The sequence below is a fragment of the Citrus clementina genome, unplaced genomic scaffold, assembly GCF_000493195.1.
Source record: "Citrus clementina cultivar Clemenules unplaced genomic scaffold, Citrus_clementina_v1.0 scaffold_9, whole genome shotgun sequence".
In the NCBI taxonomy this organism is placed as follows: Eukaryota; Viridiplantae; Streptophyta; class Magnoliopsida; order Sapindales; family Rutaceae; genus Citrus; species Citrus x clementina.
The window spans coordinates 28,053,754-28,081,555 of NW_006261964.1; the positions used below are offsets into that span (position 1 = coordinate 28,053,754).

At 35.2% G+C, this 27,802-nt stretch overlaps 6 protein-coding genes across 6 annotated transcripts; all 6 read left to right on the forward strand.

Annotated features, from left to right (window-relative positions):
• The first annotated feature begins 465 nt into the window (after positions 1-465).
• On the forward strand, positions 466-2,237 carry LOC18032744 (embryo-specific protein ATS3B). Its single transcript, XM_006421711.2, has 3 exons — positions 466-758; positions 883-990; positions 1,597-2,237. The coding sequence occupies exons 1-3, from the start codon at positions 636-638 to the stop codon at positions 1,984-1,986; spliced, it is 621 nt and encodes a 206-aa protein (XP_006421774.1). The 5' UTR covers positions 466-635; the 3' UTR covers positions 1,987-2,237.
• A 5,350-nt stretch (positions 2,238-7,587) lies between these two features.
• LOC18032740 (embryo-specific protein ATS3B) lies at positions 7,588-9,659 on the forward strand. The gene is made up of 3 exons (XM_006421712.2): positions 7,588-7,856; positions 7,956-8,063; positions 9,050-9,659. The coding sequence occupies exons 1-3, from the start codon at positions 7,734-7,736 to the stop codon at positions 9,371-9,373; spliced, it is 555 nt and encodes a 184-aa protein (XP_006421775.1). The 5' UTR covers positions 7,588-7,733; the 3' UTR covers positions 9,374-9,659.
• A 2,072-nt stretch (positions 9,660-11,731) lies between these two features.
• Positions 11,732-16,607, forward strand: LOC18032920 (DEAD-box ATP-dependent RNA helicase 7). Its single transcript, XM_006421714.2, has 14 exons — positions 11,732-12,351; positions 12,573-12,707; positions 12,794-12,934; positions 13,084-13,195; positions 13,283-13,353; positions 13,498-13,652; positions 13,766-13,877; positions 14,308-14,409; positions 14,488-14,548; positions 14,646-14,814; positions 14,896-14,992; positions 15,114-15,208; positions 15,750-15,883; positions 16,074-16,607. The coding sequence occupies exons 1-14, from the start codon at positions 11,881-11,883 to the stop codon at positions 16,304-16,306; spliced, it is 2,088 nt and encodes a 695-aa protein (XP_006421777.1). The 5' UTR covers positions 11,732-11,880; the 3' UTR covers positions 16,307-16,607.
• Positions 16,608-17,545: 938 nt separating this feature from the next.
• On the forward strand, positions 17,546-21,641 carry LOC18033069. The gene is made up of 3 exons (XM_006421718.2): positions 17,546-18,738; positions 18,813-18,961; positions 21,242-21,641. The coding sequence occupies exons 1-3, from the start codon at positions 17,818-17,820 to the stop codon at positions 21,489-21,491; spliced, it is 1,320 nt and encodes a 439-aa protein (XP_006421781.1). The 5' UTR covers positions 17,546-17,817; the 3' UTR covers positions 21,492-21,641.
• Positions 21,642-22,183: 542 nt separating this feature from the next.
• LOC18032757 (pentatricopeptide repeat-containing protein At5g66520) lies at positions 22,184-24,279 on the forward strand. The gene has a single exon (XM_006421719.2). The coding sequence runs from the start codon at positions 22,310-22,312 to the stop codon at positions 24,017-24,019; it is 1,710 nt and encodes a 569-aa protein (XP_006421782.1). The 5' UTR covers positions 22,184-22,309; the 3' UTR covers positions 24,020-24,279.
• A 729-nt stretch (positions 24,280-25,008) lies between these two features.
• LOC18033227 (cytochrome P450 704C1) lies at positions 25,009-27,737 on the forward strand. Its single transcript, XM_006421720.2, has 6 exons — positions 25,009-25,384; positions 25,490-25,705; positions 26,061-26,345; positions 26,423-26,758; positions 27,201-27,401; positions 27,486-27,737. The coding sequence occupies exons 1-6, from the start codon at positions 25,019-25,021 to the stop codon at positions 27,663-27,665; spliced, it is 1,584 nt and encodes a 527-aa protein (XP_006421783.1). The 5' UTR covers positions 25,009-25,018; the 3' UTR covers positions 27,666-27,737.
• Positions 27,738-27,802: the final 65 nt, after the last annotated feature.

The following is a 27,802-nucleotide window of genomic DNA, read 5'->3' on the forward strand; positions in this document are numbered from 1 at the left end:
AAAGAATTATATATCTTGCGTAATTACGTAAGATAACAACCTCGAAAAATCTATTATCATATGTTCATGTCCATTTCTCGATGACTCAACATGGGCGTTCGTAGGAGCAACGTAAAAGATTAGTTGATAGGGAATCAAGAGAAAATTTGGAAGGATAAGATTAAGAACATAGAAGCGGTTGTCATGGCTGAAAAGGCAGAAAATTAGAGATTTTTCATGTCCTTTTTTGCAATTAAAGTTAATTAAATCTGATGCGTTTGGGTTTGGAGTTCTCGCCAAATGGGCTCAACTCGTTGGCGCCTTTTCTTTTCACTTTCGGCAAAGGTTTCGTGAGAGAGCTCCACGTGTGTGGAAATTGGAATGCAAACATTGAAAGCTCTCAAACTTATAAAGAAGAAGACCGTCGAAGAGTTGAAAACCTTAGAAGACGGATCTGCCCCTAGACCGACCTCAGAGTTAACTACCATTTTCCTTTTGTTGTTTTTATTCAACACAGTATTTTTTACACCGCACGATTCACCTACTCGGCATATCACAGTCCTTCACTCCCATTGAGGAGCCTATATTTAACAAGCCTCCTGGAGGAGGAAAAAAGAAAAATCCATCGAACGAAGTAACCAAAACAGGAACTGAAAATGAAAATAAAATTGGCAGCTCACTTTCTGCTGCTGTTGGCCTTCAGTGCGTTCATGCTCTCGGAGGCCGAAACGCAGCTGAAACCTCACGCTATTGAATCGTTTACCGTCAATTATATTCAGGTACGAGTATGGTTCTTTTTATTATTATTATTATTATTATTATTAGTATTTGTGAACTTGGTATATTCCGTTGTATGGATTATGTTTGATAATTGTTTTATTTTTATTTTTGAACCAAAAATAGAAGTTCGGGAACTGCACGTACCTGGTGGTTATAAAAACTAGCTGCGACTCAAAAAACTTTACTCGTGATAGGATCAGCATCGCTTTTGGTGATGCTTATGGCAATCAGGTTTGCTTCTTCTTTTTTTTTTAGAACATATATATTTTATTTGATTTCAGGTTTAGGCCAGAAAAGTAGTTTTTATGTTTTTCTATTTTTTCTTTTGAGAAATTTTTTTTTATGTTTTTAACCAGTTCGTTACTGTTATGATGCATATATAATTTTTTGAGAACGAAGTCAAAATAATTCATCCATGGGTTTCGTATAAAAAGTTGGCTTTCAAATTAAAGCACAAGGGCTTTTTAATATTAAAAGAACAAAAATTAAGCACAACCCTAAAACGGGCTCGCAGAGTTTGTGTGTGGGCTGTCGCAGACTCCCAGATGATATGTTACAAAATTTATGGGGGTTGTATTCGAGCGCTGTCTTATGTATCGATCATAGGTGTTTTTCAAAGCAATTGCTTCTTGATGAAGGGCTTGTGCTTTAATTTGAGTTTATAGAAGTAATTGTGCTGCTAATTAGGTCAGTTACTCTGCTAGTACGCTCATGCTTCTTGAATATTTTCGAGAGCTTTATCCAGAAATATATTTAAAGCTAACATCTTAGTGGAGTTTGATGTTGATTTTTTTCTTCTATGGTAATAATTAATATTGTTGAAACAATGATAATCAGATTTATGCACCGAGACTGGACGATCCGTTCACCAAGACATTCCAAAGTTGTTCGTCCGATGGGTTCCAGATTGACGGACCATGTGCAACCGATATCTGTTATGTGTATTTGCACCGATCAGGACTTGATGGTTGGGAACCAGAGAGTGTGAAGATTATCAGTCCAAATTCGAGCCCTGTCACATATGACTTCAACACCTCCGCTCCCAATGAGGATTGGTACGGAGTCAATTTGTGCCAGATACATCCTCCTCCTTCTCCATTTGAACCTTCGCCTCCTTTTCCATTTAAACCTCCGCCTTCTCCTCCATCTTCTTCGCATCAGCATCGCGTTCCCGGATTGTTCGGGCTCGTAATGATTCTGGGATCCATCCTGAGTGCTCTGTTGTAAGCGCCCTTGATGGTTTGTTTGGTTTTATGTATGTGATTCTGGGATAGTCCTAAGTGTTTATGTTATGTGCTTGCAACTACTATCTGCCGTTATTTTGTCTGCGGCAGGCACGATTGGTGCAATAATATGTCATGTTGTTATTAGTTGTAATAGGATATTTATCCATGTCTGCCGGATATTTTGTAAGCTTTATAATAGTTGTGAACCGTGCTTTTGCAGCTATTAATTAACTAATGTTGTTTTGTTATTAACTACTCTTTGCATAGCCCCTTCAAGATGGGGGTTTTATTTCATGATCAAGATTTTCCCTTGATTTGATTATATTTTGGGATAAAATTATGTTGCAACTATGGTATGCTACTGCAGTTGTTTTCAGTCGTTAGATGTACAGTTATATAGTTATATTAGTTGGATCTAATGATTGAAAACAATTGTAGTATCATATTATAGTTGTAACATAGTTGGACTCCAATTTCATGATTGATAGTTTATAAAAAAAAAAATTGAATCTTCTTCATTCACTATCACTAAAAGACACATTAAAAGAAAATTTTAAAAAAATTCACTATCACTAAAAGACACATTGAAAGAAGATTTTAAAAAATTCATAAGAAATCAGATCAAGAAATGATCATTTTCTTTCGTTTCATGGCTTTGCCTTAAACGCAATTGAGAGTGGCCTTGGGCTCTTGGACATTTTATTTAAGAAAGGTGCTGGAATTAATGGTGTCCCCGGAGGCGTCGCTAAAAGCAATCGGCTATAATTTACTTGGTTGTTGTTTCGCAGCAAAGCTCGTGTTTCTTGATGTGTCGTCTGTGTGGCCGTTGATTTCAATTCTCGATTACGTGTCATCTCTGTTCAGTTGAGTGAGCTTTTTCTTTTTTGGTCCCCATTGCCTACAGCCACGAATTTGAAAAACGTAAGACATGTCGTCATGTAGACAAATTTGAACGGTGACGGTGTAGTAGTGGAGCCGATTGAGACACGATATCGACTGATTAAACTTACTTTATATGGGAATCTTGTGAAATTTTTAATTATGATTTTTTAGGGTGACGACAACTTAATTCATTTTTCTATAGATGCATGAGTTGGTTTTGAATCTTAGTGCTTTTGATTTTTACATAAAATTATATTATCTCAACTAAATAGTATATACAGATTACAAATGTTATAAGAATATACTTTTAAGTGTTGTGAGATGTTTTCATTACTAATTTACTAGTACTAACTTTTTTTTTTCTAAAAGATAAATTAATTAGCGTCCAAAATATTATTGTAAGAATATTATTATAAAAATTAAGGAAAAGTAATTTTTTAAAAGATAAATTAATTAATTTTAAGAATATTATTATAAAGATATTAATATGAAAAAAATAACATAATTAATTGTAAAGACATTTTAAAGTGTTGTTAAAAATATAAGTGTTTTGGGGTATAAAAAATAGTTACTTGAGTTCGAGGAGAAAGTTATTTGGTCACATGTGCAAGCGCGACCAACGTTTTGTTAGGAGAATAGAATCAGGTCGCATGGCTTTGGTTAATATCTCATATTGTTGAGCTTCATTTGGAAGCTCATCCGTAACGTATGTGCACGCTCTGCTTTAATGTTTAAAGCACAATCAGACGTTATAATGGTTGCTCAACAACTAGATAAACTGATATATTAACTCTTAGATTCAAGTGGCATACTCAATTTGGTAACGACCACGCAGTAAAGAACGAACAATAACGCGCGACATGCATAGTTCTCTATAAGAACTGGGGGAGATCCAGAAAATGGATTTTGTTGGGGGTTTTGATTAAAAAAAGAGAATTCTGGAAAAAATACAAAATACTTAAAATCACGAGTGTGACATTATTATTTTCCTTACAAAGAAAAACCTGATTGCTGACTTGAGCGTTGGAAGGTTTTTACTAGAAAAAATACAGCGTCCCTGACAGTTTTCTGTTGTTACAGATCAAAGGAAATGTCATTACAATTCAAATTCCACTACAGTATCAAGCGACAAATGCCCCATCAAAATAAATTAAAGTGCTGGCGAGACAATTGGGTCGCCGACCGAATTACGGCATCAACAATAAAAATTAAATAAGAACTTAAGTTAAAATATAGAAATTAAATAAAGATTTATCCTAAGTTTAGATATCAAATTTACTACGGATCTTTGATGGAGAAAGTTACCAAAAGAAACAAAAAGTCCAAATTTTTGTCTTCAAAAGATAGTGCACCTAGATTGACCCTTATATACTAGAAGAAAGAGATGGGATTGATTATCCTTCACACAAGCTTCAAGATAATTCTTTTTAACCAAAAAAAAAAAATTGTAAAAGGGATTAAGATGCGTACAATACATTTTTTTCCCCCAAAATTGCGTAAAATACTTGATGAAAACATGCAAGGCAGTGGAGTCAAACTCAATCGAGACACTGAGTCAGTTAATTTGATAGTATGGTTCACCATTGTCGACGTCTGCATGTTTTGTCAAAGAATGACTCCCAACCGTTTTCCAACAGAAAAACGGGTGTAGTTGGCACTATTGGTTATTAATTATTTATTATTTTACATTTTCTAATTGATTATTTTATCAGCTTCCACGTGTGGGTAAGTATAGTAGAATATCATTGAGGCTCTTTGAAAAAAAAAAAGAAAGTATGTGCACCTAATTTCGCTTGAGTATCTAATTTAACCAACCAATTGTGGACCATGATAGCCTAGTCTTCTTGATGTTACAGCCATTAAATTGCCAATCGGTGCAAGCGGTTTTTTTTTTTTTTTAAATAGTAAATGATTTCATTTCCAGTAAAACACTATAATTATAATAAAATTTCGATCTTTATTGGGACCTCTTCGATCCACACTCGAGGTGTTGAAATGAAAAAAATCATTTTTTTTCTAAAGCATGGGCCACTAAGTTATAAGACCTAAAAGTATAAGCCATTTGATATTGATTATTTTGTTCTATCATAACTCTAATATCATAAAGTATCCAATCTAACTCTTCTCTACTAGAAGTACCATTGAGAATAAAGTTGACAACATTCTTGGAATCATACCCTATAAGAAGAGGAGAAAGAGCAACATCCACTGCCAACTTTATTCCTTCTAAAATCACTGAAGCTTCCGTAATTTCTACATCTCATAAGCAAGGTTTCTTTGATGTTGCAGCAGCCATTACGGCTCCTTGATAATCTCTGAGAATCGGTGCAAGCGGTTTTGGCTCTAAATGCTTGCTGGTCTTCTAGAATCTCATACTTAATTAACTAGAGAAGTGGATAGACCTTCACTACCAAAGGGTCACACTACCTCCTCCTTCGAAGTTCATTTCTCTAGGATAATTATACTTGATTTTTTTTTCTAGGGAAAGATTCATTGGGATAAAAACCCAAGCAGAAGAAATAGAATTTAATAACTCATAATGTAGTGCCTAACGTGCTTCGATTGTGATGTGATTATGTAAAGCACAGAGTTATAATCATGGACCAACTTGAAATATTACACTAGAAACTACTTCCACTTGGGTGAGATATTATGCTCTTTAAGCAATAATTTCGTATCAGTTCAAACAATAACCTTGATTGTGTTACTGAGTCTCATGGCTTTTAGATAAGTTATTGAGGTATATGGCTTGTAGATAAATCACCGATGAAGAATAATTTTCACCGAAAAATACTATAGGCTTCAAATTCAGACTTTGATGGATTTGCTATCTTCAATTGATCTTTTAGGGGTTTTGGAATCTTCAAATGCATGGCTTTATATGTGTGTAAGAATATTCAAATTCTGTCTTCATTCTGTTGGGTTTTCCTTGCAATATTAGTAACAAATAAATTTAAATAAAAAAAACACACAATAGCTAGCCTCATTTTTTTTAATGTAGAAGATCCAAATTAATATGACAATGATAGAGAATACGTATAATTAAATAAACTAGTAAAATAAAGAGTAGGGGATAAGATACTTTCTATACCCGAGCAATAATCATATTGATAACATGTTATAATGTTGATGAGTTTGGGTAGGAAGTATTTAACAATTTTAATAGATAATATAGATGATATAGAGATAAGGGGGCTGTGTCATATAAATACAAAGTATTTTTCTCGCACGCTTAATTACGGTTGCGTTTGGAATTGAGATTGTTTAGTAGTAACTTAAAAGTGACAACACTAAAGTGTTTGGTAAATATTAGCTGCTATAGTTTGTAAGCTATATTGATATGATTTTTCTCTTGTATAATGAAAATTTTATTATATATTTAATAATTTTATCAAAATAATTATTTAAAATTTATATTTACTACATATTATTAACTTTTATTTAATAGTTATAAAATTTTTTTTACAGAAACTGTAACTTAAAAACTACAACACCTCAATCCCAAACGGATCCGTTGTCCAATTTCAATTCCTGTCTCACTGGAATAATAAGCTTAATTAAGTGCTCAGCTCCTTAGCTTTATATCATATAGCCCCCTTATCTCTGTATCATATATATTATGCATTAAAATTATTAATATATTCCCTACCCAGATTTCTCTCAGATTTGATCGTGCGATCTTCAAAGTCAAAAACTTTTAAAAAAAGAAAATAGTCCGCGTACCTAAACTCAATTTTTCTATGGGTGAATCTGACCCGTAGGAAAAATAGTACAAACATCTATTATGATAACGATACATTTGAGGACGATGGCCAAATATTTTATTTTGGTGAAGATAAGGTTATATATATTTTAGTGGACTATTGTCACGAATTTTTAATCTATTTAAGATCTTGTAAATTAAAATATCAAATAAAAAATAAACAAACAATAAAATCAATCATATAATATAAGAATTTGCATGAAAAATTCATATATTAAAAAAAACTATAGCTACAAAGAACAATAAGAGAAAAATCTATTATGTGAAAAATTATTATAATTAATTTAATATTTTTCTCACATACAAAATACTAATAATATCCTATCTTTCAATAGATCTACCATTTTTCTTATACTAAAAACTGTTTATTTACAGAGAAATTGAGTGATTTACAAGTGAACCCAACTTTTATATTTATAGTGATTATTTATTGTACAAGTAATATTCATTTTCTTAGAAGAATTATATTCAGTCATTGAATAAGTTAAGTACTAAAACGAAAAGACTCATTAAATAATATTTTATTTCTCATCTGAAGTAGTCACATTATTAATAAATGTTCAAAAAATTATACAAAAGAGATTTTTCAAGTTAGATTGTCATTCTCTCTTCTCAATATTAAAGAGTGACTTTTATTTTCAATTAATATTATATTATTTTTTATCTCATTATTATTAAAAAAATAAGTACTATAATTACTATTATTATTATTTTGGTTGAGAAAATAATTTAATTAAAATAATATTAATTTATTTTTATTTAAAGAGTTTTTTAAAGGATGTCATATTTTGTTAGGTAAATAAATAAGTATTTAAAAAATAAAATTGAAATAGTTTTGGCTAACGCTCAGTTGCTTATAGAACATGGCCGGCCGGCCACTACTCACACAGTGAAAATAGTTAAAAGACAGATTTGCCCTTAAGAGCGATGGAACGTCGGGGATTTGTAAATTTCCCAAAAAACACAGGCTTGCTAACTTTTTATTCACCCCACACGATTCAACTACCCGCAGGCTGCGGCAACATTAGCATATTTAAACAAGGTTTCTGGGGAATTGAATAAAAAATTAACAGGAAAAAAGAAAAAAAAATCGAAAATCGAAAATGAAAATCGCAGCTCCCATTCTGCTTCTGTTGGCCTTTGCGTTCACGCTATCTGAAGCCGAAACGACGAGCTTGCAGCTGAAGCCTCGAGCTTTCGAGTCCTTTAACGTTAGTTATATTCAGGTACCGTAGTTATTATTTTATCTCTCTCTCTTTTTTTAATAAATTTATTATTTTTTGAGTAGTTGTTGATAATCGTTTAATGTTTTAACCAAAAAATAGAACCTAGGGAGCTGTTCTTACACGGTGGTCATAACTACCAGCTGTTCCTCAAGCAAGTACACTCGCGATCAGATCAGTATTGCTTTTGGAGATGCTTACGGCAATCAGGTTTTCAATTTTATTTTTTAAAATTTAAAAGTATCTTTTAATTTCTTCAGTTTTTAAATCAGTGTTTTTGTCCTTTTTTTTTTTAATGGTGATTCTGGATTTCATTTTTAGGAAGGAAATTGATAATTAGATTTTTGTTTGCTTAAATGGAAAGTGATGACCAGTGATGTAGAAATTTTTATGTATTTAACTGTAGGCTTTTTAATTTCATTTTATTTTTGAGAGCAGAGCAGAGAAAGTATATTAGGGTAAAGTTCAGTTGGCTGGAGTTAATAAATGCATGGATGTAAGATCAGTTTGGGTTTGAATTGCAGTGGTTTTAGTCAACAATTGCTGTGAAATTGAATCACTTGTCGTTAAGTTATAAAGTTGGCGATTAGCAGTTGAGTAAACTTCAGTTGTGCCTTTTAAATTAAGTTCAAGCACAACAACCAGAAATGGGCTCGTAGTCTTAGTCTTTGCATTGGGTTCTTTTCATTTGAGATCCTGTTCCTGGGCGAAATGCTTTTGTGCTCTTGAAGGAGATATTTGTTTATTTCAGCTTAACACTATAATACAAGTAGGCCACAATGCCTAATTGAAAATGTTTTGTTCGGACCCAGAATAGTCTCAAACTTGTAAACCATCGTTGCGGTGGGGGGCACCTCCTTAGCTCCTTGCCTTCTTCTCATGATTGATGGTTTGAGTGTCCCAGTTTGTTGTGCTAGTGTTTTCTTTGAATTTCCTGAGTTCACTTTGAAGTATGCTTGGCCAGAGCACATATCAAACTTCTTATGAAAGTTGAACTAATTTAAGGGATTTTGAGTGGAATTCTCGTAACCTATTAGTAGATGTGTTGTTGCTCCATATTAAATACAACTGAAAGCAATTCTTTATGTAATGCATTCATTTTGTTTCTAAAGGTCAGGTTTATCTAGAAATATAAAACTACACTATTCTTGTAGTCAAATGTGGATTACTAATATATTTGAAACATTTGTAATCAGATTTATGCACCAAGACTTGATGATCCGTCTACCGATGCATTTGAAAGTTGCTCCTCTGATACATTTGAGATAAGAGGACCATGTGCGTATCAAATCTGTTATGTGTATTTGTATCGAACTGGACCGGATGGTTGGAAACCAGAGAGTGTGAAGATTTATGGTGCTAATTCGAGAGCTGTCTCATTTTACTACAACACCTTTATTCCCAGTGATATCTGGTATGGATTCAATCTGTGCCGAAGTGCTTCTTCTGCACATCAACAACATGTACCCAGATGGTCTGTGTATGTGATTCTGGGACTCCTCTTATGTGCTCTGTTGTAAGCTCCCAGATGTTTAGCGTTCGTGATTATAGGACTTGTCCAAAGTGCTCCACTGTGATCTCTCAATCATCATTTGCTGTTGTTTGTGTATCATACAATTACATATAATCTGCATTTTGTTAGTTATAGTCAGATGTAATCCAGGTCTATTATGAATTATCACTTGGATTATTTTGTGAGAGAACAGAGCACTCATTAAATACTACTCTAGAAGGTGTTACCAGATGCTTTTGTGAGAACCGTTTCTCAGAGCACTCTATAAAAATTTGGGATCATTGAACAGTATATTTTACTGACTTGACTGTTGCTCTGCAGTAAATTAAAAGCTCGTAAATCGCTGACCCTTCTTATTCCTTAAAGTCTCGTGTGATAGTTGATTTTAATTCTTGATGTATCATCTCTAATCAGTTGGGCGAGCTTGCAAATTTGGGAAGGTTCTCCTTTGTTGCCCATTGGCGCAAGCCACTGGACATTTGACTTTGCTGTGAATGTTGACAAATCGAGCGGGCAGGGAATTAGTCAATTGAGACAAGAAATAAAACTAAACTTATTTGGTTCGGAGAATATGTTCACTGTCATGAGAGCATCTCTAAAAGATTTTTTAAATAAAATTTTATTAAATACTTCAAAAGACACGTTAATTTACATTTTTCAGATACGATTTGTTTATCACTTTTCAATATTACTTAGTGATTTTCTCCCTCTTTTATTAATATTTTATTATTATTTATTGAAAAGATAAGAGTGCAATAATTATTATTTATGTTTCCTTTCAAAAATATAACAGCAATTCAATTTAATAGTGGAAAGATTTGATTAAAATAATGTTAATTTATTCTTATTTGATGAGTCTTTTGGAGGAAATTGTATTTTTCCACCCACTTATTTGCCACATTAGTAAGCAAATTGATATTTGAAGAGTAAAATCTAAAAAGTCTTTTGGAGATGCTCTGAGCATCATTAATTTGGGGGTTTTTAATTAAATACCCTTTAATAGTTGTAAAATTATTTAAATATCCCTTTTTTTTCACAAAAACCCTAACAAATATGTATGAAATCTAAAATGTGAATGCATGAAATCTACTGCTTTTCACTGTCTTCTTAGTTCTTAAATTCAAATCTCTTCTTACTGAAATTCTCTCAAAATCTCTTATAACCTCTTACACAAATACAACTATGTATTCACTTCTTTTTTTTTTTTTGAATAATTTTCATTGACATTTTCTACATAGCAACAAATATAAATTCTTATAACAAATTAAGTCTTTAAAGAACTAAATTATTCTAATGAATAATGAACAAAGTCGTGTAATACATGGAGGTTGTGTAATCGCGTAATATATGAAGTCGTGTAATACATGAAGGTCTTGCAAAACATGAAGTTGTGTAATATATGAAGGCGTGAAAGTCCTGTAATACATGATTCAAGATCACGTAATAATACAAAAAGTCATGCCATATACGACTGAGGATTGTGTATTACATGAGTGTATTACACGACCTTGAATCCTGTGTTACATGATCTTACACAATCAAATCATATGTTACATGACCTTACACAACCGAATTATCATCGGTACAATCCATCAATTTTTCACCATTTACATGGAACAAAAAACTAGAAATTTGTATGTTATGAGAGACTTACAACTAATTTAATTTATTTTTACAATATAAGATCCTAAATTTTTTATTTTTCTTTAAATATAAAAAAAAATTTAATTACAAGGAATTACTTTCCTAAAGTAGTTAGGTTCCAACAATTTTGCAGCAAAAAATCAATTTTCGTCGCCAATTGTGCAGTAACAAACCAAGCTTCTCTTTCTCAGTTGCAGCAGCTTCCCCTTTTGATGTCTAGTTCAACATGTATGAGTGTTTGTTTGAGTCATGTTATGTTTGATTTGTGTAAGTGTTTTAAGATGATGATAGTTTAGTAATTTCATGTGAGTTTTTAGAGGATATTCATGAAAATTTTGGTAAATTCTATTTTTAGGGTATAGAAATAATTTTGAAAGTATGAAGGTGTATCTGCTGCAATTACCTCCATAATTTTCTCTATGTTATCGTTACTTTTGTATGTTTTGACGATTTTTCTTTTTCTGTAAATATGAAAGTTACTTGATTGTTGGTTTACTTAATGGCTGTTAAAGACCAATTCCAAATCTTATGTGGTATTATTGACAATAGTTAAAAGTTGGGGCATCGGAATAATTGTTTCACCACGAATAACAAGTGCTTTTATGCTGTGACATCAGCTCCGAGTACAACCGCTTTTGGAAGCAAAAAGTGTTAAAATCTAACGGTAGATATCAAAACAAAATAGGGTTTCATATCTGACGGTTGAGAATCTCTCCTCTGCTAAACCATAAAAGCAGAAACCCTAAACTCTTTGCCTCCTCGTTCTCTCCTGCTCCCGCAACTCATTGCCACATCAAATTTGTAGCAGGAGACGCCCTCTGCTGTTTCTTTGTATCTCATTTTAATTTTTGTAACTTAACATAACCATTCATGCCTTCGATCGCTTTGTTTGACGGAAAAGAAGTGAAAGACGAGAAGAAGATGAATAAGAAAATGGCTCTCAAGGACTTCGAAGAAACGGAGGCGGCGTTAACTGAGAAGAGTTCGGATAAGAAGAAGAGCAAGAAGAAGGAGAGTAGTAAGAAGCGGAAGGAATCGGAGATTGAGGAGGAGGAAGAGAGAAGCGAAACGAGCTCGGAGTTAGGCGAGCCGGTGAATTTGAAATCGGAGAAGGAGAAAAAGAAGAAGAAGAAAGCGAAAGTTGAGCCTGAGGCTGGAGTGGAAGAGCAGGAGAGGGGTGAAAGCGAACATCCGAATGCGGTTTCGAGGTTTAGAATATCGGTGCCATTAAGGGAAAAGCTCAAGTCCAAGGGGATTGAGTCTTTGTTTCCTATTCAAGCTATGACTTTTGATATGGTTCTTGATGGCTCTGATTTAGTCGGACGTGCACGGACCGGTCAGGTATAATAACTAAATTTTGTGTAATTTGTTAATTTTGATTAGCTAGTGTAAGCAAGTAATTGTTTAGTTGTGTTATTAATCGTAAAATTAGAAGAATTATTGAGTTTTTAGGTAAAAATTAAATCATATTTCAATTTTTTCTGTAGTAGCAAATATCTGTTCGATCAAATACTTTTTACCTGAATATGATTGTATATTTAGCCGTGTTTTGAACCGTGCAGGGTAAAACTTTAGCCTTTGTGTTGCCAATTTTAGAGTCTCTAACGAATGGGCCAACAAAAGCGTCCAAGAAGACTGGATATGGCAGGGCTCCAAGTGTTTTGGTACTTTTGCCTACTAGGGAATTGGCCAAACAGGTATGAAATAGGAGTTATAAAAAAGTTTATTCATTTTTTTTTTGGTTGGTTTGTCTGGTGACATTTTGTTTTTGGGTTTGTTTTAGGTTCATGAGGACTTTGATGTCTATGGCGGGGCAGTGGGACTGACCTCATGTTGCTTATATGGAGGAGCTCCTTATCATGCTCAGGAGTTTAAATTAAAGAAAGGGATTGATGTAGTCATTGGAACCCCTGGACGTATTAAGGTTAGCCATTTACAAAAAATTTCCGTGCTAGAAAATAGAATTTTGACATGACCTGTTGTATTAGTTATGGATTTCCTGAATAAGTATGTCAAAGTTGGGGTATTTTGATTGATCATGTGGTTGTCAACTGAAATTTACATATGGTACAGGATCACATTGAGAGGGGCAATATTGACTTGAGTTCATTGAAGTTTCGGGTCCTTGATGAGGCTGATGAGATGCTTAGGATGGGTTTCGTTGAAGATGTTGAACTTATTCTGGGTTTGTATTCTTGATATAGAGTACGCGGAGTTCCCATATACTGGTTTTCATAAGGCAATTTTCATGGTCTTTAATTGAAATATGCAGGTAAAGTCGAGGATGCTAATAAAGTTCAGACACTTCTCTTCAGTGCCACCTTGCCAAGCTGGGTGAAGCATGTGTGTTTCCCAATTTTGATTCTGGATTATTCCTTTCCTGATTATATGTTAGATCTTCTCAAATTCTAAAAGTAGTTCTGTAATTTACATGTCATGACTATCTCCTTTCTCTGTATAACTGAACCCTTCGTCTTCCATTTTCAGATTTCCACCAAGTTTCTTAAATCAGACAAGAAAACCATAGATCTTGTTGGCAATGAGAAAATGAAGGCTAGTACCAATGTCCGGCATATTGTTCTTCCTTGTTCTAGTTCAGCGAGATCTCAAGTCATTCCTGATATCATTCGTTGTTATAGCAGGTCAGTTGTTTCTAGTTCTCAGTTACTGTTTAATAATAAGCATGATTGATTGTTGCTCTTCACAGTTTATTATTTCATTTTGCCTTAGCAATTGTGTGATTCTTCTGATTCAGTGGAGGCCGAACTATTATTTTCACCGAGACAAAGGAAAGTGCTTCTCAGCTTGCTGACTTGCTGCCTGGTGCACGGGCTTTACATGGGGACATACAGCAGTCTCAACGTGAGGTAAGTTGTTCAGCAGGATTCTTCTTTTTTTGACATGTTATGATGAAAGCAAAGGGTCAATCAGTTTTTGAGCTTATATACCGTCTCTGCTCTGGCAACATATATTTTCAGCACATTCAAAGAAAACAATGCTTGATGAGCCATCCAATGCTCAGTCTTTCAAAATTTTGCAGTAATCTCTCATTTGAAAAACTGTAGTTTTTGACAAGTTGCTTTAATCATGACTCATGAATGGAAGCATGGTGGCTGCTGAATTGTTTATTTTAGCTAGTTTGCTATCAAGTTGAAATGATTGAAAGAAACTATCATTTTCTGTTTATGAGAATCTTGTACACTAAAAATATTTGCTAAAGAACAAAATCACTTGATGTTTTTGTTTTGATTTTTAATAATCAATCGTGACAACTTTATTGAATTTGTGATCTTGCAGGTGACACTTGCTGGGTTCAGGTCAGGAAAGTTCATGACATTAGTTGCCACAAATGTGGCGGCACGGGGTTTGGACATTAATGATGTGCAGTTAATTATTCAGGTTTGTTTGCATGTATTTTTGGGAGGCTTTATGTAATGTCTTTTTCCGGTATATACTTAAACAGACCTTTGTTTTTAGTGTGAGCCTCCTCGTGATGTAGAAGCCTATATACATCGATCTGGACGTACTGGAAGAGCAGGTATGAAAATGTGCATTTATTTCCTGTTTTAAATGCACACTGTTTCACGGAATGCTGAGGTGCTTTTTTTTTTCAATTTCCCACCCCCAACCCCCAGGCAATACTGGAGTTGCTGTAATGCTTTATGATCCTAGAAAGTCAAGTGTATCTAAGATAGAAAGAGAATCTGGTGTGAAATTTGAGCACATATCTGCTCCACAGCCAGCTGATATTGCCAAGGCTGCAGGTGTGGAAGCTGCTGAAACAATAACCCAAGTTTCTGATAGGTATACTTGCTATGTCAGTTCTTTAATATGCTTAAGTGCTGTAGGTTCCATGGGTCATTAATACATATGAATTGATTGCAGTGTAATTCCCGCTTTCAAGTCCGCTGCTGAGGAGCTGTTGAATAATTCTGGTCTATCAGCAGCAGAGCTGCTTGCAAAAGCACTAGCCAAGGCTGTAGTAAGTGCTTTTCTTTTTTCTTCTTCCTCGAATTCATTATCACTAACGTCAGGCACAATGTGCTTTTTTCGGCTGACATCTGAATTTTGTATATTCTGAGCACTTCTTTCCTTATTCACAGGGTTATACTGAGATAAAGAGTAGATCACTTCTTAGTTCTTTGGAGGATCATGTTACAGTGGTTCTTGAAGCAGGAAAGCCCATCTACACACCATCGTGAGTTCCTAAATTGTTTCTCAGTTTTTTATTATATTTGATGTCAACATATTTAAAACATTATGAACCCTACCACTTGATTCATATGGATCTTTTATGGTGAAGCATATAAATTGATCTAGTTAGAGGATTATACATTTCTCTGGTTTAACCTTCCAAAACTGGATGTTGCTTTGTGATGTCTGGAATTGGTGATTGGCTGATTATGGGCTGGTGTTCATAGATTGATATTTTTCCCTTATGACCATCGTGTTCTTAGACATTTTGTGCTTCTATCATGAACATTTGGGAAACATGGCCTTGCTTCTCCAGAGATATTGGATTCCTCCTCTTGCTAATCTTTGATTGCTGATTGATTTGAAGGAATTGTATATGCATACTTGTGAAATAATTTGTTCTGCGCTTTGTTAGTGGAAATATAATTTTTCTCAGTTTGGGTGCCTATGGCTTTTTTGTACACTGTTTTACTTTGTGAGTTGAGCCATAACATTTATTTTTTAATGGCATCTGACATTTTATAATATCATGAATTATATTGCAGCTTTGCTTTTGGTGTCTTGAGAAGATTCTTGCCTGAGGAAAAAGTAGAGTTAGTGAAGGGTATGGCTCTGACCGCTGATGGAAATGGTGCGGTTTTTGATGTACCAGTGGCAGATTTGGACTTGTTTCGATCTGGTACCTGACTGTTTTATAATTTGTTCACGAGTTATTAAACATATTCATGTAATTCTTTGTGGTGTTTCCTCAACCTGGTTCCTCGTTTACTCTCAAAGAGAGTATTTTCTTGATCATGGTTTTGATTGTGCTATTCTCGTGAAATTGCTTAAGTTTTCTTCTTTTATTTCAATTTTTCCTTTTGTCGCAGGTGCGGACAATGCTGCTAACGTCAGCTTGGAAGTGTTGAAACAATTGCCACCCTTGCAAGAAAGGGAACAGTCAAGAGGAAGATTTGGTGGTGGTGGTCGTGGTGGCTTTGGTGGAAGAGGTGGTAACAGGTTTTCAGGTGGCAGAGGTGGTGGATTTTCTGATAGGAGAAATGATAGGTTCTCCGGTGGGTTTAGAGGTAGTAAGGGTCGTGGTGGTGGCAACAGATGGTGAAGGACTTCAGCTGCCACGAATCTTATTCTGTTCAGTGACAGAAGTATTTATGGTATAGGCAAATTAATTTTCTGATAATGAAGAAAATATATGGGGCTGTATCCATGGATTTCATCCCTAGATTGGCTCGATATAGTATTTTTGCCCCCCTTTTTTTCCCCCATTTATTTTTAGGGTTAGGCCAATATTTGTTCAGGTTCTCGGGGTTTATAACTACTCCCCATGATCCTTAAATTTTGATGATATTGTAAGAAGACGATTACTGATTTCTTCTAATTTAAGCAGAAAAAATTAGTGCATTCTTGTTTTTGTTGTAATCAGAAGGAGCCGAGTGGTTGTGAAAGTTTGGTCCAAAATTTCTGCCATTCGAAAAATCAAAATTTGCTCAAATTGTATTGTTTTTGAGTGATGTAAACAGACCTCCTTGGATATCTCCGATAACGTTTTTGGCTGCTTACCATTTACCATTATTTATTTATTTATTTGTATATTGCTATTTTCAAATAAGCAAGAACCCGAGGGAAACAAAACAGCAGTTGTGGAAGTAAAATGATGTAGTTCCAGCGGCCATTCATGTTATGTTGCTGAGGGGACGCCACTATGTGCTGTACAATTTAGTTAATCTAATCATAGCGAGTGATACCACACGTAGTAGTGTTCATTTGCCTGGTGGTCGTATAATCATCACATATGCAAGACCAATTCTATTCCAATATTAATATTATATTCAGGTCAGCAATGCTACATATATTATTGTATTGTGCAATTTTGTAAATAAGAGGAAAATTGATTTTGTTATTATAAGGTCTAATTCGGCGCCCATACAATCACCAATGTGCACCATTTTGCTTTATAAAATGACAAGATTTTACCTGCATATTTTTATCATTTATAATTTAATTAATGAGTAATGATACAGTCACAAATTCTTGTACAAATTTATTTTGTACAAACTGATGTGGCATGATAAGATTGGTTGAATTAAATATCACTTAGCCCACATGATTTATTTTTATTAATTTATATTTTCATTCAACCAATGAATTAAATGCCACGTCAGTTTATACAAAATAAATTTGTACAAGAGTTTGTGGCTGTATCATTACTCTTAATTAATAAGGTTTTATCTTTCTATCACCCAATAATGGTTTAGTTATACATACACCATTCTCTCTCTCTCTCTCCCATTTTTTTTTTTTTTAAGCAAATAGTTTAAGTTTAAATTGATGCCTCACTTTTGACTCTTGTGACACATTCACCCTTAACTGCCTAAGCATTTCTTGCGCACCAATTCAATGACATGCATGCCCCCATTTCACATGAAGAGATCCGATTCAATAGCCGACCCGGAAAAGACCCGACCGAACCCACCTGTCGACACAAAAACAGTCCCATCGTTTCCCTCATCTAGACACGTCTACTCTATTCTACACTAAACTCTCCTACATCTCTTCCCTCAAGCATTACTTGATTCTTAATTGCATCGTGCATGTTTATTAGTAATCACACGCATGGCTTATTACAGAAGAGCAAAAGCCGCTCTCGATGCCTTTCGCAATCTTTCTTCGAAGGCTGTTCCTAAATCTCCGGTCCAAGAATCTTGCTCAAGAGTTTACTCAAATGGGTCCGCAAATTCAGCTAAGTTTTCTTCTGGGTTTTATTCATATTCTTGTATTTCTCAAAGACTAAGAAATAGTTATTGTAATCCAAATTTTAACACTGCTAAGAGATATTACTATGTAGATCGTTACCATGTACAACATTTTAGGCCACGCGGACCAAGAAAATGGTTACAGAATCCAAGAACTGTGTTTATTGTTGTGGTTATAGGTTCCGGGGCTTTTATCACTTTGTATTTGGGGAATCTAGAGACCGTACCGTACACTAAACGAACCCATTTTGTGCTTTTGTCCAAAGCTGTGGAGAGACAGCTTGGTGAGTCTCAGTTTCAGCAAATGAAAGCTGCTTTTAAGGGCAAAATATTGCCTGCGATACACCCGGATAGTGTGAGGGTTAGATTGATAGCGAAGGACATAATTGAGGCTTTGCAAAGGGGGTTGAAGCATGAGACTGTTTGGAGTGATATGGGGTATGCATCTACTGAGACTGATTTTGTAAATGAGGGGAGAGCAGCTCGTGATACATTAAGGGCGTTGAGTGAGAATAGTGAAAGGGGAAAGACTGAGGGGAAATGGCATCAGGAAGATGAGATTCTTGATGATAAGTGGGTTCAGCAGAGTAGGAAGAAGGGACAAGAGAAGGGGTTACAGTCGGCAACTTCTCATTTGGATGGATTGAATTGGGAGGTTTTGGTCGTGAATGAGCCTGTTATTAATGCTTTTTGCCTACCTGGTGGAAAGATTGTGGTCTTCACAGGGTTGCTAGAGCATTTTAGAACTGATGCGGAGATAGCAACCATTATTGGTCATGAGGTATAGATATATTACTGGATTTATACTAGATTGATAAGGATGCGTTCATGGTTTATGCCTGATTTTCTAATTAGGTTGCGCATGCTGTGGCCCGACATGCAGCCGAGGGGATTACAAAGAATCTGTGGTTTGCCATTTTACAGCTGATTCTGTATCAATTCGTTATGCCTGATGTTGTCAACACAATGTCAACTCTTTTCTTGAGGCTTCCTTTCTCTCGCAAGTGTGTTTCTTTGTTTATTCTCTCGAACAGTTTTTGGAATTTGTGGGCATGTTTGCTTGTTTTTGTGATATGATGATGTTTAAAAATTACAATTAGGCTTGCACTGTCTATTGATTAACGCTGTCAATCTTGTTGAGAAAATGGCTGTATAGGAACCTAGTGGATTAGCATGACACATTCTTTTTACCAGTATTTTTTATTCTTTTTGTTTCACTTATGTCTGGCGGCAATGAATATGCGTCAGCATTCATCCAGTGCTCTTATTACCACTTACCCAAAAACCCAAAAAAGATAAAAAAGATTACCCAAAAAAAAAAGGTTTTAGAACTTCTGATGCGATAACATTATGATAGGAATTTCTCACATCTCAACTGTCATTTGGCATATTATCTTACCTGATCTGGGGAAAACCTTCTGTCTTAATTAGCTTATGGATGATTTGCATCAGAAGAAGGGTTCTTCCAGGGAGTATCCCTTTTTTTTCATGGGGATTTTTATGGTTCTGTCTATAGAAAGGAGTAAAATGTTTTTAAGGAGTAGAAGTGCATCCTTAGACTGCTGCGGGAAGAATTAGTTCTCTTGTAGCTTTTTGATGCTTGGGATTCTACAGTTTATAGAACAAGGATCTAACAATGATTTACAGTAATAGTATGCAAATATGTTTAGATAACTGTTAACCTTGGCTGTGTCAAATTCTTCCTCTAGTCTATTTCTAATATCTCACACAAATATTAAGTAGAACTGGACTGTAAGACTTCTGTGAGTCTCATACTGGAATTTACTGCTTCTTTTGTCATTTTCCTGAAGCTTGTTGTGAACATTTATCACGGTGTTCTGCTCTGTAACAGTCATCTGTTTATGTTCCATTTGTAGGTTTGGATTGTGATTCTTATATTTATTTAAGTACCATTTGGAGCTGAAAGCTTGCCAGGTCATAAACACTAAAAACTGGAAGAGTTTTTGATAATTTACCCTCGGCCATGATTATAAAAAGAAGAAGCTATTAAACTGTTGTGAGTGGTCAACATAGGACCCTTCTGAAATGTCCTTGAAACTATTCAAGAAACATATTGCTGAAACAAAGTTTTCATAGCTTGAGTAAAACTTGACTTCAACCAAGCTGATCCTTGGTAAGATTATCAAGTTGCATAGAGTTCAAAAAACTTGCTCTTGAACTCAAGACTAGGATGTAACCTTTTTCTCTAATTTTTCTAGAAAAAGTTATTGTGATATATATATATATATACATATATATATATATATAAAGGCATACGACCACTACACTACACTAAAGCTCCTGGGTGAATACTCTGGAGGTCTGAGTTTGTTCCCAAAAAGTAAATGAGTTTAACATTGAGTTCAAGCTAGGTTCCTCTGTTAGGTGAATTGATCAGAATCAAAATCTTGTCGAGCTTGAACACAAATAGTTGAGAGCTTGGTTTATTTATATCCCAATTTTGTTTGTAGTTGATCAATCCCATTAATAGTAAATCCATAGCCCTAAGAGACTTCCTCTAGTATACCAACATTTAGTTGAGAGTAAAACAGGCAATCTTCCAGTTCTTAAGCACTCTGCCTTCAATAAAAAAAAAAGTACTCTGCCTAGTCTTGCTTTTTTATTCTCTGGGTGAAATATAATTTGCTTCAACTCATTATCTTGCTGGGAGTCATTGATTCACTCGATCTGCTTTGAGCACTCATTCAGTCCGCTGAACCTTATGTACTTGTTTGCCTGTAAAACCTTAGAGTAGTCGTCTGACATTGTGCTCTATGCTGTCCAGTAGGTCTAATTTAGTTGCACTCATTTTGTAAGATCTATTTCTGGATGGAGCACTGATATTTGAACCCCATCAAGACAAAAAAGGGGATACTGTTCATACTATAGTATCACTATAGCACATAGAATGGTAGCACTGTTCAAACAACAGTTCCATCATTTCTGTCATGATAGTGTTTTGTTGGTGGCCAATATCATTTTTCATTCTGGATGAGGAACATCCCTCTGTTCAAACAAATTCTGCAAATGTTAATTTTTTAATTCCCTTTTTTTATGAAGATGCTTTTGAGATGGTTTCTTTTCATTCTATTGAACATTTATCTCTATTACTCTACATCCTCTTACTTTAGTTTTGTGACTTTACTCAACTTTGTGATGTACTTACTTACATTGTTGAAACTGACTAGTTTGTGTTCAACACACAGACCAAGATGGCAAGATGCATTTGAAGATCTTTGTCTTGCAAGTGCTGACTCAGTATTATCTACTGTCTTATCTGATAGGATGGAAATGGAAGCAGATTATATAGGGCTGCTTTTGATCGCGTCCTCTGGCTATGATCCTCGTGTGGCGCCTAAAGTTTACGAGAAGTTGGGTCAAATTGCAGGCGATTCAAAGCTAAGAGATTATCTTTCTACCCATCCATCTGGAAAGAAGAGAGCTCAGTTACTGGCCCAAGCTAAAGTCATGGAAGAAGCACTCGCCATCTACAGGGAAGTGAAAGCAGGATATGGGATTGAAGGTTTTCTTTAGGGCACCACAAACCACACGTGCTCTGAAGCCGTGTTCTCCCCCAATCACCGTTTTCACAGAATTTTCTTTTTCGTTGAACCTTTTGATTTGCTAGTTTTTGGGTTGTGCCCATCACATGGTCAAGAAATTTACGATGATGTTTTCTAGCCATGGATAATGATGCATGCCATTGACCATGGACCTTCGACATGTCACACATATATATAATTACGAGAAATATTCGATCAAAGGGGTTATTCATATAATCTAAGAACATATAATGTAATTATGTCTCAAGTCTGACTACGTCTTAAACAAAATGCTTGCAATATGCTGCAAATCCAGGGAGCAATCACTGAATCATCATTCTACATCCATGAGCAGAATTTACGATAAACAGTCACTCGTCAACATCTCTTGCATTTTGAACTAACAATAACTGAAATGAAACCAATATAATTGGACTAAGTGCTTGATTTGCAGCATTCTTAAGTTACATGACAAGAACAATAAATTGATCAACTTTTGAAAATTTGATGAAAAATAAACAAATCAAGTATATTATTAAGAGGAAAAAAATACTGTCTCTAATATATTGAAATTATAAATTTGTCATGTAGTTAGGCGTTCACGCTAGCAATCTCTAAATTTTTGAATTTTTTTTTTAAAATAAGGTAAAAATTAAAAACTTTTCCGGATGTGACTAAATTTATTTTTCAAGGCAAGCCCCCAATTTTATTGACATCTATATGGTAATTTGCAACAGAGCTATATTCTTTTTGTGAAATAACAAAAAGAAGTCGGCTTCTCATGGTTCACTTAATCCGTCGCCAGTGTCAATGTCCAAGAAACTTCAAATGGTCAGTTATTCATTGTTGAATTCTCCCGCCAAAGTTTCACCTCCTAACAAAGAATCCACTAAGCTTATTCTCAGAAATGCAATCGATGAATGCAAGAACATGAGAGAGCTAAAAGAGATACATACCCAAATCATAAAATCTCCATGTCTACAAACAAACGATCACCATTCCCTCATTACCCGCCTCCTCTTCTTTTGCGCCTTATCTGTTTCTGGCTCTCTAAGCTACGCCACCAATGTTTTTAGTCACATAAAAAGGTCTGATCTTTATACATATAACATCATGATCAGAGCCAATGCGTGTAAATCCAGTGAAACAAATGATACCCATTCGGGTAAATGTCTGAAACTGTACAAGCAAATGCTTTGCACTGGCATTTCACCTGATTGCCTCACGTTTCCATTTCTTTTAAAAGAATGTACTAAGAGGCTTGATGGTCTTGTAGGAGCTAGTGTTTACGGCCAAGTTGTTAAATTTGGAGTGTGTGATGATGTTTTTGTGCAAAATTCTGTAATAAGTTTGTTCATGGCTTGTGGGTTTGTGACTAGTGCAAGGATGTTGTTTGATGAAATGTCGAATAGAGATGTGGTTTCTTGGAATGCCATGATTATTGGCTATTTGAGAAGTGGGGATCTCGATGTCGCATTGGATTTGTTCAGGAGGATGAAGAAGAGAAATATTTTTTCTTGGAATTCGATTATTACGGGGTTTGTTCAAGGCGGCAGGGCAAGGGAGGCATTGGAACTTTTTCAAGAAATGCAAAGTTCAAGTGTTGAGGAAATGGTTAAACCAGATAAGATTACTATTGCTAGTGTACTTTCGGCTTGTGCTTATCTTGGTGCTATTGATCATGGAAAATGGGTACATGGTTACTTGAGGAGAAGTGGACTTGATTGTGACGTGGTTATTGGCACAGCGTTGGTTGATATGTATGGTAAATGTGGTTGTGTGGAAAGAGCTTATGGAGTCTTTAAGGAAATGCCTAAGAAGGATACCTTGGCATGGACAGCAATGATTTCTGTGTTTGCGCTTAATGGGTATGGCAAGGAGGCTTTTGATACTTTTAGGGAGATGGAAGCAGAAGGGGTGAGGCCGAACCACGTGACATTTGTTGGGCTCTTGTCGGCTTGTGCTCATTCTGGTTTAGTAGAGAAAGGTCGCTGGTGTTTTGTCATGATGAGGCATGTTTACTTGGTGGAACCACATGTCTACCACTATGCTTGCATGATCGACATTCTTAGCCGAGCTGGTCTCTTTAGTGAGGCAGAGCGGCTTATAAGAAGCATGCCAATGGAGCCAGATGTGTTTGTTTGGGGTGCATTGCTTGGGGGCTGTCAAATGCACGGAAATGTGGAGTTAGGCGAAAAGGTAGCTCAATATTTAATTGATTTGGATCCTCTAAACCATGCTTTCTATGTGAACTTGTGTGATATGTATGCCAAAGCTGGTAGATTTGATGATGTAAAGAAAACTAGAAACTTAATGAAAGAAAGAGGAATTAGAAAGGAAGTCCCTGGCTGTAGCTCGGTCGAAGTAGATGGGGTTGTTCATGAATTTTCGATGAAAGGGTCGCCTAAGGTTGTGAAAGAGGAGCTTGTGTTGATCTTGAATGGATTAAGTAAAATTATGAAGAATGGAGGTTTTGGGCAGTATATCAGAGGGTTATCGATGGAGGCACAGGTTTCATGATGAGGTTGCTGATCTTCCAGCAAATTGTTAACTTATTTTTGAACTGGGAACCATCAATTATCTATGAATGTTCTCAATCTTTCTACGTAAACCTTTGAGCATATACCTGAGAGGAATTTCTTTTTTGGAAGAAATCTCAAAAGGATTTGTGGAGTTTTTTCTTATTCTCTTTGACGACATCAGGTAAACGTAAGACTCAAAATTCAGAGATCATATACAAACAACCATTCTTGTTACAAGTTTACATTAGAAGCACTCAATCTAGCTGGGAAATTCTGTAAATCAAGATTTTGTAGAAGTTATTACATTTTTTAAAATTATCTTAATTTTCTAGTCCCAAAGATTCTATCCTATATTTGTCAAATATTAAGTGTGAAATATGTATCTATTAAATGCATGGACTAAAATTTAATTGTTCACTCTAAATACATGTACTGATATAAGATCCATATGTGCTGCCTAATCAACAGATTTCGTGTTCATGCCCTTGATAGTCCAAATATATCATTAATCACTCTGACCTGTGCTATCTTCCAAATGGTAATTATAATATATCATTAATCACTCTGACCTGTGCTATCTTCCAAATGGTAATTATAATATATCTGATTGTTTACAGTTTGATCCCTTAATGGGTGCAAATCAACTGTTTATATTAATGAATTCCTTCGTCAATATCAATCACTTTCATTTGTTTGAATACTATTTACATCTCAAAACATAACTAATAGAATAAAATCAAATAATCAAACATCAGCTGAGGATGCACGCTATGCTGAAAACCAACTTCTATAGGTAATGCCAAGCGGAAGAAAAGCTTTTATAGAATATTATGCTGAAACTGCAATTCATCGACGGTCCCAATGAGCAAATTTTGAGTATATGGCATTTTCGAGTATATCCCATATGTCCACTTATATCTTTATGCTAACGATGCTTTCTATAAGAAATTAAAACCTACAACTCTTACTAAAAATCAGTTTCTAGATCATAAGTAGAATGTTTTCTACTATGGGTGCTCTCCTTTTTGCTTCTCCCATGATTTTCTTGCTTTGGGGATTATTTGTTTCAGCCTCTATTGTTTCAATCATGTTTGGGGTTCTAATCTTCTTGGTGGCACTACTCACTTTTAAATATCTATTATTTTACATAAAAGAATTGATCTCTGAGGATCAACGGCCTCCAGTTGCAGGTCTAATGTTAAATCTGCTCATACACTTTTCTAGACTTTTTGATTACCAAACGTCACTTGCTAAGAAGTATCGTACTTTTCGTTTACTTCAACCATCCTGTAGTGAAATTTTCACTACCGATCCAGTTAATATTGAACATATTCTAAAAACTAACTTCTCCAATTATGGAAAGGTAATAAAATTCCATGAGCTCACTAAAATTTCTTTGCTGTTTCAAAAATGAAAAATGGCTTTACTAGTCAGTTGATTTTGAAATTTGGATGTCATGATATTTCAGGGCGACTATAACTGGAATTTGATGAGAGATCTCTTCGGTGATGGGATATTTGCGGTGGATGGAGATAAATGGCGCCACCAAAGGAAGCTTGCAAGTTATGAATTCTCAACAAAAATCCTGAGAGATTTCAGTTCTGCTGTTTTTCGAGCTAATGCTGAAAAGTTAACTTCAAAATTTTCTGTTGCAGCAGCAGCAAAACAGGCTATAGATATGCAGGTTTCTATTTTACTAGAATTGATATCTTTGTGCTTGTTATATAGTTGATTGGGTGGTTTCAAAGATGTACTTCTAAATAGAAATATATTGACAACTTTCTGAAGTTTAATGACTGCAGTTCATGAAAATTAAGGAAACCATTTTTAAAGAAGTTCTAGAATGAAGAGCTAACTGCTCCTTATTAGAAGTTATGAGGTGTTGTCATCATACTCTGACGAAGATGAAATATGCTGAAATGAAATACATCACTACTTGGATCTTCAAACTCAGTATTCCTTGAATTTGATTTCGAGCCCACCTGAAGTTTATACAACTCACACTCGCTAGTGGATTTACTTTTCCTTGAATTTTGCAGGATGTGCTGTTGAAGTCCAGTCTAGATTCAATATTTAAGGTCGGGTTTGGAGTCGAGTTAAATTCTCTATCTGGTTCGGATGATTTTGGAAATCAGTTCACGAAGGCCTTTGATGACTCCAACTTTATTGTGTACTGCCGATATGTTGATGTATTCTGGGAACTCAAACGGTATCTCAACATTGGCATGGAAGCCTCCCTCAAGCGAAACATCAAACTCATTGACAGCTTCATTTTTGAACTGATTCGTTGCAAGAGGGAGCAGATGAAAAATGTAGAGCTTGATGTGAGTAATTTTTTCTTGAATACTGATGCATTTTTCTATATTTAGTACATATTTTCTGAAAATTTTCTGCAGAGCAGAGGGGAAAAGAAGATATACTATCAAGGTTTTTGCTGGAGAGTGAGAAGGACCCAGAAAGCATGACTGATAAATATTTGAGAGACATCACTCTCAATTTCATCATAGCAGGTAAAGATACGACTGCGAACACACTGACTTGGTTCTTTTACATGCTCTGTAAACATCCTTTGATTCAAGAGAAGGCTGCACTGGATGTGAGAGAAGCAACTGAAGCTCAGGGCAACTTATGTGCTGATGAATTTGCAAAGTTGGTGACTGAAGCTGCCTTGGAGAAGATGCACTATCTTCATGCCGCTCTGAGTGAAACACTCAGATTGTATCCAGCTGTTCCTGTGGTATTTTCTCGTGTCACTAACAACTATTTTATTTTCACCGAGCCTAATCTCCTTTGGTCACCAGCAGCTACTATATGTAGGCACAAAGGACTTATGGTCCTTCCATGACCTTTAACTTTTTCCTCCTAAACACAAAAGATATAACTGCTAAGCTTCATGTATGAATCCCAGCTTTTACTATGATTATACATCATGTACAAATCTCAAATGCCTCCCTCAATGTAATAACTTTCTCATTGATCAACCAACGAAAAAAAAAAAAGGGAACACAAAGTAGCAAACCCCTCGACCCAAGAAATGTGAGAGTGAAACGGGAGTGGGTGCGGGGTAGTGCTAGGCATTAGCTCTTGAAACTGTTTGCCAATGTTATTCTAATGACTTGTAAAAAGCAGAAGTGTTTACCCTTTCCTCTTATAAGAACCCCAATTAAAACTCATTGCAGGATGGAAAAAATGCAGCAGAAGATGATATTCTCCCCGATGGTTTCAAAGTTAAGAAAGGGGACGGCGTGAACTACATGACCTACGCCATGGGTAGGATGACCTACATTTGGGGTGAGGACGCAGAGGAATTCCGCCCAGAAAGATGGCTTGTTAATGGCGTTTTCCGATCAGAAAGTCCTTATAAGTTTGCCGCATTTCAGGTCTATATATATATGACATTTTTTCCATCTAAATTTACAATCGCCTGATTCATCTTACTCAATGGCTCTTTTGTTCTATTATAGGCCGGCCCTCGAATTTGCCCTGGAAAGGAATTTGCTTACAGGCAAATGAAAATCTTGGCAGCTGTTCTCCTCCAATTCTTCAGATTCAAACTTGTGGATGAGACTAAGGAAGCTACTTACAGAACCATGTTCACACTTCACGTGGATAAAGGGCTCCATCTATATGCTTATCCAAGATAGTAACTTTGGATTATTTATTAAAAAATGTGAAAGGAATATTTAAGATAGTAGTCTTTTAAAATTATATATATTTTTCTGGCTTGAGTTGTGTTACTCGTGATAGAAATTTTAATAGAATCAAATCCAAATTTAAACTG